General features: G+C 41.6%; 1 protein-coding gene across 1 annotated transcript in view; it reads right to left on the bottom strand.

Annotated features, from left to right (window-relative positions):
• ZNF236 (zinc finger protein 236) overlaps positions 1–12,197 on the bottom strand; it is a 131,895-nt gene that overhangs the window by 21,946 nt on the left and 97,752 nt on the right. Inside the window, exons 23-25 of the mRNA XM_018555529.1 lie at positions 8,583–8,728; positions 8,241–8,484; positions 3,672–3,851 (exon numbers count right to left, since the gene is read on the bottom strand). Of these exons, the coding sequence (XP_018411031.1) occupies positions 3,672–3,851; positions 8,241–8,484; positions 8,583–8,728 (570 nt within the window). The remainder of the gene's footprint in view (positions 1–3,671; positions 3,852–8,240; positions 8,485–8,582; positions 8,729–12,197) is intronic.

The following is a 12,197-nucleotide window of genomic DNA, read 5'->3' as shown; positions in this document are numbered from 1 at the left end:
TCAACTCCAGAAGGACAGTGTCAGCACCAATTCAGAGATGATTTGAGGATCTACAGCAGAGTGATACACAAATAAGTAACATCTTTGTTAACAGTTAAGGTGCCCATACACCTTACGATTATCGTACGATAATTGTATGCAATCGACTTTTCGTACGACAATCGTATGAATAGAGTGCCCGACCGATAGTACTATACAATCGTGCGACTTTTGACGGTCAAGCATGTTTGAAAACTTTGGTCGATCGTACGATGTTCGCATGGTTGGTGGCTTTTCCGTCCGTCAAAAGTCGTACGATTAACACTGCACATACGAAAATAATTGCGGTTAATTACCGCAAGGCTGATTGAACCTTGCGATAATCGGGCAGGAAGGACGACGGTTCGATCATCGGACGATCATAGGGTACTTGAATGCATTTTTAAAGATTTTACTCCTGAGTTTGGTGTCACTTTTAGTCTTATGACACAATGAGAACAGTTGAGCTATTGCATTGAATTAAAAATGATTTGTCATTCATTGCGTTGAGTAAAGATAGCACCTTTTATGGGACCGATGGGCTGAGCCACAATATACTTTTCAGCAGTCAGCATTGTATACCAAAAAGTCATAAAGAGTGTTGTCTAAAGCAGTATTTCTCAGTCACAGCACCCTTTAAAGTATGCAAAATCTCAAGGAATCCTGATTTAAAATGCCAAAAAGGTAAATGTACAAAAACAAATAACGGACATGTGGCCACTCTAAAATCCATACCAGAAACTTATGCCGGGAGGGGGGGTTGTTCTGAAATGGATTTTAACTGGGGACCCCATGCAAAAACACATAAAATAAACATGGGGTTCATTCTTCACATCAGAGTCCCCCCCCCCCTCACACTAGGAGCCCCCATTCTCATCAGAAGAGCCCCCTTCACATCAGAGTCCTGTCCTTTCACAACAAGTCCCCCCTTCACATCAGAACCCCCATTTTACACATTAGATTACACCCCTTAACATCAGAGCCCCCCATGCATATGGGTAGGCATGACAGTGTGTGAAGATTTTAAGGAATCCCTGAGGAAGTCAGAATGCACCCTAGGGTGCCATGGGCAACCTGGTTGAGAAAGGCTGGTCTAAAGTTTGATACAATGAAAATGCTTATAATGCAGCTGCCTAAATTCATGGCAATGTATTATTTGAGTACATATAAAAAAACAGACAAAGAAGATGCTTCACATATTACCATACCTGAAGTAGTGGTTAGTGTATTGGCCTGTGATAAAATGTGGTCGCTACTCAGCGATAATGAGGTCTCTGGAGTCTGGTTGGTAACTGCAGGTGTACTTATTCTCAAGTTTCCACTCAGTTCACTGCCCCCTGAAGTGCCCAGCTGCATGATATCTTGACCTAATTATCTAGGTCAATGATAATTTAGCTTTTTAACCACTTTACCAGAGACCTGTTAAACCCCCTTTAGTACCATACCATTTTTGAGACAGACAGAGCTTTCTTTCTGTGGTATTTAAAAACTGACTACATAACCAAAACATAAGCAAAATATTTTGGAAAAAAAAAAACTTTTTTAAAAAATTACCCCTTTTTGTAAAGCAGGCACTGATCTGTTTTTTTGCAACATATATTTTTGGAATTGAAGAAACATGCCAGTATTAAGGATGTTAAAACATGGAACTTGGTAATGGTGCACTAGATACATACAGGTCATACACAGAGGGAGGAGAAAGTGAAGGGGTTAATGTACAGCTCACAACATACACATACAAGGGTTAAAAATGATCACTAACTTTATAATTTTGTGCTGCAGCTCATTTTCACCAGGAACTAATGAAATAATGACTTATTCATTCCATAGTTCCCTTAGTCTACCCTGCATCTATTGTAAGTAGAAGTAAGGACTTGGTAATGTAAACATTTCCAGGGTAGGACTTACTGGTACATCCTCCCTGAACAATGGGCCAGCGGACCAGTGGTTTATGTACAGTGGCCGGTCCGTCGGAAGTTAAGTCCACTGTAATAATTATGTGTATCAAAGTGTTATCACTAAGTGCTGGCACTCAGGTGTGAGAATCCATGGTTTAGTTCTTTCCTTACAAATATTACACGTTGTTAGTTATACTAACAGCAGAGGTGGTCTACAGACCTATTTTGAAATGACAGAAGATACCACAGGCCATACTGCAAATTAGCATGGGTGTACACATCAAAGATCTTACTGGTCTGCAGTCTTGGAGTGTGTTCAGTAGCAAGATCCATTCATCACAGAGATGAATGGATATTTATAGACAGCTTCTAATGGCTGTCATGAAGTGGTCAAAAGAGTTGCGGGCATATCTTCAATTCATGTAGGGGGGCCCAAAGGCCTGTAACTATACTTGGAAAATTTACAAAAGGCACTTCCCTGTGGCACCCACTCTCACTAAACCTTTCAGTAGGATTATATCGATACTAGTATCGATGCATCCCTAATTTTAATGGAATCTCTTTTTGTCTTTACATTAGCCTTTTTATAGTTTTTCATACAGCAGGATTCAGGCTGGGAGAGGACGGTGCAGAATTTTGGCAACAATCATGCGCAATCAGGCTTTACAGCATTGCACACAGCACACTAAGAGCAGACTGTTAGCAGAGGAGAGCACATTACTCTCATCAGTGCATTGCTTCTCTTACACTACCCAGTCCAGGGGTGTCCCTGAGTCAGAGGTGGTCAGAGACTGCATTGCTGTCTAGGGTGTCTAGATTACAAAATGGCTGGGAAGATTTACCTTTTTTTGACAGGTAAAACACTTAAATATTTAGCTGTAAATATAGCCATTTGCTTTATTCCCTTTATTCCCACTTACAGTTTGTGCAAGTAGTAACAACACAAACACAAATATGCCCTACAAGAATAGTTTAATTAAATTCCACATGATTCATGGCATAAAACTAGGGATGCACCGATACTGATACTCATCAAAATGCTCCGATACTTACCCCGATACCAGAACTGCCAGTCTAGTGACACTGCAAGGCAGCCTGGCTTCCTGACCAATCGGGAAGCCGGGCGGCACATCGTGACCCACCTCCCAGCTTCCTGATTGGCTAAGAAGCCGGCTTCACAATGCCTAGTGACCAATCAGAAAGCCGGGCGACACGTCACGAACCACCTCCCTGATTGTCTAGAAAGCTGGCTTCATGCTGCCCAGTGAAACTGCAAGGCAGCCTGGCTTCCTGACAAATGAGGAAGCCAGGCGGCACGTCATGACTCACCTCCTGGCTTCCTGATTGACCAGAAAGCCAGGCTGCCCTGCAGTGTACCAAGGGAGCATGAAGCTGGTGTTCTTTTGATAGAACACTAGCTTCCCAGGCATTCTGATTGGCTGGCAAGCAAGGCCCACGCTATCTCAGCATCTCGGTATCGGTAAAAAAATTATTAGTATTCGTATCGGTATCAGTGCGTCACTACATGAAAGCATAGCACCAACAGGACACACACATAAGGTGCCCATGCACTGTACGGTTCTCGTACAGTGCATGGGCTGTATTACTTTCTGTATCGTACTGTATCACTTTCTATAATTTTTTATTTTATTTATTACATTGTCACTTACAGATCCAGAATATAGTTTTATATATTACATTTGGTCTTGAGTGTGTATCAGTGTTTAACACAGACCGCAGAATATTTTAACTTACCAGATATTGTGAGGGTGATCTCCTGAGGAGAAACTGAGGATGTGGTTGGAGTGGTGCCAGCAGCATGGGCTAAAACCTGGCTTAAACTTGAGTTATTAATGGTCAGTGTGATCTCATGCTGTCCATTAGATGAAGACATCAGTCCTTGGGAAGCCATGACTTGAGAAAGCTCATGTCCACCTGAATGGATAGGAAAAAAAAGCATAGTCACATAATTTCTATTTTGTGAGCAACAGAAACTGTAATTTAAATGTAGCTGTGTCAATATCACATCAGTATGCAGAAATATAGTCAATATCAACTTTCCACATAATTTACTCCACGAGGAGTACATAGATTTTCAGGACAATTATGCTCTTTGATTAATTTTTTACGGCTTCCCGACTGCAAAACCGAAAAAAAAAAAGTAAATTGAATGCTGACTTTTAGAGATTCAGAGATTCAAAAATGGGTTTAGCTTAGAAAAACCTTTTTGAATTCATATGCTCTAGACAGGAAAGGTAAAGACATAGTAAAAAGCATAGGTGACAAGGATATAAACAGTTTGTAAGTTTCTTTTTATATATATATATATCTATAGCAAGTGGGAGCTGTGAAACAAATGTGGTAGGCCAAAAAGAACCACATCTTGCAATATTTAGAAGGTCTAATGTGTTGCTACAGGCAATACATAAAACTGACATTTTTTTCATCAAAGAGAAATAAAAAGATTTTTGCCCTGGGTAACTGGGCATGTGCTCACTGAACATAAAATAGATAATGCAAAATAAGGCATACATATACACCCCGGCCACCCCAGTCAACCTTCACACGAAAAAAAAAAATGTTAGAACTGCTTAAATACAAGAAAACTTATATTCTTCAAACTGGGAAATGTCATATTTTGGATTAAAGACAACAGATTTACTAAAATGGTCACATCTGCAGAACAGGTATTGGTTGCTATTTCTTTAAATTCTTTATTCAAATAAAATATATATACAGTATAATAAATGCACAATAAATAGTGCAATTTATTTGAGGGAATGCACCCTCACTAGTTAATTTAACGTAATCCATATTAACAAACTTGTTAGTTTATCATCTTAGAACAAGGTGGGTTCAATAGTTTCAAATGTAAGTTTTATATGTCTCCTCAACAAGCTACTCACCCACCCCACCACTCTATTCCAAAGCTTCTTAAAAGAGAACTATGGTGTAAGTGTTTTTCCCCATACTTCTCTTTAGGGTCACGGGAGGACATATACTAATGTGCTCACGTGACCCAAAGCTCAGTATATAGTGGACTATTGCCTGTGATATACTGAGAGCGCCGCAGCCAGGACGGATCCAGACAATACTGTCATGATCCACCCAGCTGTGTGACCGACAGCTGGCTCTGCCCATCTAGAGGCAGAGCCAGCTGTGCCCGCCCCCTCCCCCTGTTCGTTCCTCCACTCAACCCTGGGGGATCGGAGAGGGGGGAATCCCTGCAGGGAGCCGTGCAGGGAGATGATCAAGAAGTGAGCGAGCGACGGTATGTGTTCACTCACTTCCCGATCTATTGAGCCGACATGTGACAGTTTCATGATGAGTGATTTTCACTCACCTCATAGGGGAGCAGTGACCGCTCACTGCAGAGAGACGAACGGGAAATTAACAGATCAGTGGATGTTTCTGCTCACTTCCCAATCAATATAGCGGACCTGAGACAGCTTCATTGTCACAGGTCGGCTCTAACTATGAGGATGAGTGGAAATCACTCACCTCATAGTTCTCCTTTAACCTTTCTACAGTTAAATAGCATACGGTTTAAATTTGCAGTAGCAGCTCCACACTTCAGTCGAGAATTACTATAACCTTTCCAATCTTTTGCTGCAGAAAGGAAGGCTGTATTAATCAGTTGAAGATATACATCTCTGAGCTTGGTTACCAGGATTGTTTTACAAACCCTCCTCTAGGTCTTCTCTATCAATTCTCCTAGACCTCTCCCCTCAGGGAAAGTAAACCTCCACTTCTTGTTATATGATCTTTTACTTTTTGGTGGTTAAAAGTATATCATATATCACCCTAATAGGGAGTTCCCCCCCAAACCCTCTTTTTTAAAATCAGCTTTATTATAATATTATTATTATTATTATTATACAGAATTTATTAAGCGCCAACAATTTGCTCAGCGCTTTATTATAGAAAAATAAGTTGCATGACACATTACAGTCATCACCTTTATAAAGTTTGCCAAGATGTTACAGATAAAGACCAATCCAGTGAACAATAAGGGAAATAATTATCACAAAAGCATTTACAGTGTCTGACTGTGCAGTCACTATCTGGCCTGTTTATTTTTTACCCTATAAATGGAAATTGTTGATGATTCCTTTTTAACTAGTCTAGAAATAAACTTTCCTAACTAATTTCCACAGCTGGTGCATCTTGCCAGGTTTTTATAGCCCTCTCACTTTCATGTACTATTAAATAAACTGTCCCCTGCTATTCAAATATTGCTCATATTCCTTCTTTGAATGTTCCCTGGAGAATCCATCATAAGCTTCTTATTTACCTTTTTATATAATTTGTCTAATCATTCAGTTTTAATTTTATTATAGTGAGCAATAATGTTACCCCTGGGCACGGAGTTTAAAGTGTTTTGAAATAATGGTGGATTATCCTTTTGTAAGCCATTGTTTCTAACAAATTCCTCTATTCTTATGTTTCTATAATGTCTAAAAGTGTCAGTCTCTTTCAAAAAGATTGAAAATTTATAATCCAATCCAACTGCTTGTTAACAATATGTTATATGTTAAGGATGTTAGATGTGAACACAAATTCAATAAAATGACTAAAAAGCAAAAGGAAAATAACAGAACTGCCACCCAGATCAAAAAGCAGCATGCTCGCCAGAATGCTCCGTTCCCCCGCCAGCTACCTTTCTCTCCACCGTGGTTTTCAGAATCCCCCACTCTTTTGGGGGACCATGGACCATGGCAGATTACATCAGGATGGAGAGTAGGTAGCAGAGCGAAGCTACCCACTCGCAGCCTTCCTGTCTCAGCTGTCAGAGAAGATGGAGTACTTTGCTGTATTGGAGGTGACAGGTTCTATAAAGAGAACCTGTCACCCCAAATGCTATCACCCAGGGGCTTGTTAGCCACTGTTTGAGAGCAATAAAGTTAAGTGAAAAAAAAGTAAAAAATAATACAATTAATAAAAATTAAGAGTAAAAAATAAAACGATAAAGTAAAAATGTTAAAAAGTAAAAAAATATAAAAAATAAAAAAAGTGATAAAACAAAAAAATAATTAAATTAAAACCAACCCCGCCATCTGCATGCAAATAAAAACTGACTGTGTGTCATAGTGTGGTAGCCGGGCAGCAGTGCTCTCTAACATGCACAATGTACATTAAAGGGTAAGTTCACTCCCCCACCGCGCTATTCTTACCTTTCGCGAACAGTCCTTCCCCTCCACCGGTACAGGTGGAATATCTGAACACCATGCTGTTCGCTCACAAAATGAGAAGTACTTCTTAGCACAGTTTAATACAGCTTTGGTTAAAATTATTTTTTGTATCAGGATAAGTAGAATGTCATCAGGGACAAGTAGATTGGCCCCCCGCTTTAGTCCCTGGATAAGTCGTTTTTTTGTGGGTTTTTTTCACACCCCTGCACTAGTATTATTCACAAGATTCTTCTTAATATCTGAGAAAATACCCTTTTTTAAACATTTGTTTTTTGGTTCAGGTTTAAATTTTTCTCCAATCCTCATGCAGATTTACTGCTTGTGCAACAGGAAAGGAGTTCATAAGAATGAAAGGACAGGATGATAGAGAGGCCAAATAAGGAAATGGGATAAGAATATTGGAGAGATCTGCCTTCCATTGATGATGGTGAGGACCACCTAGATTCTGTGGCATCAGACTGAGTTCTTTTGTGCCAATAACATCACAGAAACAGGGGAGGTGTAGCTTGGAGGGCAGGAAGTAGTGAATATTAAAGTGTATGTCTGGGTTAAAAAACAAACAAAAAAAAACACATTTGGTATATCTCTACAATACCTGCAAATATCCCCATGCTTAGTCTCTCTAAAAATGCTGCAAGAGCAGAAATACCTTCTGTTCTGCTAGACTTCCAATGTGCCCCTTCTGTAGTCCACAGGTGATTACTGAGCAGGGCTGGTAACATTAATTGGAATTTCAGTGCAGCAGAGGCTGAAGGCACAGGATGCTAGGAGCTCACTAGATTTCTGGCAGGATGGACAGGTTTTTTGTATCTGTACAGCATTTTTATAGGGATGAAACACAGTTTTATTTTGCCCAAGCATGCACTTTGAATGATGAGATGATGGAAGACATAAAATGAAAGTGGATACTAAGGTCTATTTAGAGCATCCTGCAAATGTCTAAGTAAGTGAAATGGCTGGCATCATAGCAAGAGTGGTAACACATAAATGCAGCAAGAATGGAAAGCATCAAATATGGCCATAAACAGATTTTTTAACACAGGAGCTCCCCATGATCTGTGTCTGCCGTTACTAAAGTAAAACGAATTTTGTGAAGAAGTAACCAAAATAAATACATACATACAAAACTTACTTGCGCTGCTGGAACTTAACATAGATTCTTGTTCACTGATAGGAGTAATAGTCAAGTTGGAGGAGGATGTTGTGCCAGGCTGCAGAGACAAGCTTGCTATAGGTTGAAGTACAACATTTGCTGACATAGCATTATCATTTGTTTGCAGAGTGCTGGTAGATTGTACTGCACCAGAGTCTCCATGGAGAGCTTGAGGTAAAATACTGCTATGCTGCAGAGTTTGCTGTAAAAGGCTGGGATCAATCTAGAAATAAAAATGCAAGAAAAAAAATATATAAAAAAGCTGGTAAGTTCGAAAATATGAAAGATCACTGCTATTTTTAATTTTTTAAATCTTGCTACCTGCAGTGTTATATTGTTGATGCTTGTGGCATCAATTCCAGAAATTTGAACATTTTGACCAACCAGGTTGGCAGCCAACTGTAGCTGAATTCCTTCCAGAGTGGCCAAGCTACAATCTGACAGCGACACTGTTAAATCTCCGGAAGCTGTAACAATATAAGAAGAAAATACAAACCATAACTTACAAGACATCCCATTTAATTAGGTTTAGTCTTTGCATTTCATGACCTTGCTACCCTTGATGTATAAAAGCACAAACATTTGTGACACATCAGCAAAAGTGGATTTTTGTACTCACTGCAAAATCCTTTTTTTGATAGTTCATTAAGGGACATGGGATTCAGAGACAATTATACTGCTACCTACAAGAGAATTTGGACACTGGAAAACAAGAAAAAAGTGACCCAGTCTGTAATAATGTCTCCTACTCTTATCATGCCTTAAAGGAGAACTATGAGGTGAGTGCTTTCACTAACCTCATAGTTCTAGCCGACCTGTGACAATGAGACTGTCACAGGTCGGCTCAGTAGATCGGGAAGTGAGCGAACACATACTGGCGTTCGCTAACTTCTCGATCCTGTCACAGCTCTCTGCCGTGACAGGGGAGTGGCTGGATTCCCCCCTCCGATCCTCCAGCGCTGACTGGCGGAACGGACGGGGGAGGTGGCGGGTAAGTTGGCTCTGCCTCTAGATAGGCAGAGCCAGCTGTCGCTGGGCGGATCAGACATAATTGTCGGGATCCGCTTCAGCCGCGGCGTCTCAGTATATCGCGAGCTGTAGCTTGCGGTATATTGCGGCGTCTCAATATACCGCAAGCTGTAGCTTGCGGTATACTGAGCTTAGGGTGACGGGAGGACGCTAGTTTGTGTCCTCCTGTTACCCTAAGGAGAACTATGGGGAAAAGCCCTAACCCCATAGTTCTCCTTTAAATCTTAAAAACCGTTGCTTGATGCCGAAAAGTGCCAGAAACACTCACAGACCTAGTAGTCTGCACATTGACAGGAGAGGGTGGAAACCGATCCTTAAGAGCATAAGCTTGAATGATGCTTTGTCTGAGCCACATAGAAATAGTGGAACAAGAAGCTGGTTCATCATGTGGGGGGACCACCAGGATTGACGAAGAGGGAGTCAGTCTTTCTAATGGAAGCAGTGGCTACGAGGTAGACATGAACATCATGAACTACATCTAAACAAACAATGAAGAAAATCGCTTTCTGATGTACTGTGGTCGGAATGAGTGACAGAAGCATAATGTCTTGGTTGAGGTGTTAAGCCAAAACCTTGGGAAGAAAGGTGACTCTAGGTCATAATACTACCTTGTTCTTTGGAGTCACAGGTGGGTGGCACCGGGGAGTGAGACACACTGTACAAACGTCTAACAGGCTAGCAGTATTTGGAATAATTTTTACCAGAGCGGAGAGCTGATCTTGATCGTACTCAGGACCAAACTGGTGATCCAAGTCTGACTGCAAAAAGGATTCAGCCCGCTGAGTATTTTCTGGGATGGAAATGTCCTTGCACCAAGTAAAATATGCCTTCCATGCTCTGTGGTAGACCTTTTGGGAAGTGTACTTCCTGGCACCAAGTCAGAGAGGCCTCTGTCCTTTAAGACCTCTGTCCTTTAAGCCATAGCCTTAAAGCCAACAGAGGGATGGTATACTGGCCCTTGGGACAGAAGATCCGGTCGTTATGAAAAGGTGAATGGAGTGTGTCCCAGGATTCTGATGAAGTCAGAGTACCACTTCTGCCTGGGCTAGTTAGGAACTATGAGTATCATCAGCTAACAGTATCATCAGAGTTCCCTACATTTTCAAGGAGTTACAGGGGAGTAAAGGCATAGAACAGGTTATATTGATCCCCCAGAGCATCCACTGCTATCACCAGATCTTTGTTATGGAGACAAATCTGCTTAAGTATGATCATGAACCTGGAGGCTAGGAGGTCCACATCCAGCATCCCCACCTGTGACACAGGTTCTGGAACTTACACTTACAAGTGTAGAGGCTATTCCCCTAGGTCCAGGTGCTGCTGGCTGATGAAGTCTGTTTGTCAGTTGTCTATGACTGGAATATAAACAGCACACAAAGCTGGAACATGATATTTTGCCCAGAACAGTATGTTTTCTGCTTCCTTCCTGGTGATTAATGTAAGCCACTGCTACAACATTGGATCCCTATCAGAAGACCTTCCAGCCAGATGCTCAGCATTGTAAGAACAACTAAATCGCTCAAACCACCAAAATGTTGATCAGGAGCCATGATTCCCTCCGTTGCCGAAATCCCCTGCAGCAACAATGTGTCTCAGACTCCTCCCCAGCCAGTCAGGCATTGATTTTCCCAACCCCAGAGCTGTAATCCTGAGTCATCAGTCCAGAGACAACTTGGCCCTTGTCAGGAGATTTGGTCTGTACAGAAAATAAACTGATTTCTCCTACACTGCCAGGATGTTGAGATGCAAGCCCTGGAGTGAAACTGGGTAAATGGGACTGCCTCAAAAGAGGCTACCATTAGCCCCAGGTCTCACATGCAGAAACAAAGTGGGTGGACTCTAGGATTGAAGTGTCGGTGTCTGGAAATTGATAGTTTGAGGGTTTTTTTGGGCGGAAATAAAACTCTGGCTTGAGTTATGTCCAGGGTCAGACCCAGATATTCAGTCAGTTTCAATGCCGACTTCTAAAGGGTTAGGATCTAACTGAACTGTCCATACCACATTGTTGGTTAGGATCTGTCTTGACCGTTACATCAACGGAAGGTTCTCTAGATTCCCCACAATGGGGATGCCCTGGGAGTGCAACAAGGCAATCACAGGGACTAGAACCCTGGTGAATGTGCAAGGTGAGAAAGACAGAGGAAGCTGAAAGTGCTGAGGCCCCCCAGCAAAGGGAAGCAATTGCGTATGTGCTGAGGGGAGGTGTAGCTCTCATCCCCAGTGACATCCTTGATGAGAGCGTCCAAGGCAGCTTCAAAGAGATATCCCTCTAATGGCATGTGCAGTAGATGCTTTTTAAATGCCTTTTTTAAAGCCCAGAATTTCAGCCAAATAATTCTGACTATTCACTGATGAGCAACACATACAAGAAATAAGATAGCTGCCTGTGACTCATCAGAGGAAATCTCATGCTGGAAGGATCTGTGAGGCTCTTCATCAGATAGAGTTTCCTCCACTGAAGGCTCAGAGGACACTAAGACTGCTGGCATATCAGATAATGAGTCTGCAGGGGAAGGCTTTGAGGTATGCCTATGTCCTCTGCGGGCAGCAATTAAAATTGCAATATGGGCCAAAAAATCTTGCATAACTGTGATTAAATCCTCCTGGATTGATGCTGTGGAGGGGATCACAACCAACCAAGCCATGAAGGACTCCGGAGAAAGGGTTCAAGCAGGGGATAACGTTCTAGGCTGTTGGTATCAGACCCTTGAGAAGGAACAATGCAGGTCGCCTTGGAACGGTTAATGAATCATGAACCTAAGGCACCTGACACAGCAGGACTGCTCTTCTTGTGTTTGGGATCCAACAAACAGAGACAACTTACCTGTAATACAAAGTAAAATCTTGAATACTCGTTAACCAACTGCTGGAAGCAGCAGAGATTCATAAGGCTGGAGATGACCAGGT

This window comes from Nanorana parkeri, unplaced genomic scaffold (assembly GCF_000935625.1).
Source record: "Nanorana parkeri isolate BGI_ZX_2015 unplaced genomic scaffold, ASM93562v1 scaffold200, whole genome shotgun sequence".
NCBI lineage: Eukaryota > Metazoa > Chordata > Amphibia > Anura > Dicroglossidae > Nanorana > Nanorana parkeri.
Note: the sequence above shows the minus strand (reverse complement) of the source record. Positions and strands in the feature narration are given on the sequence as shown.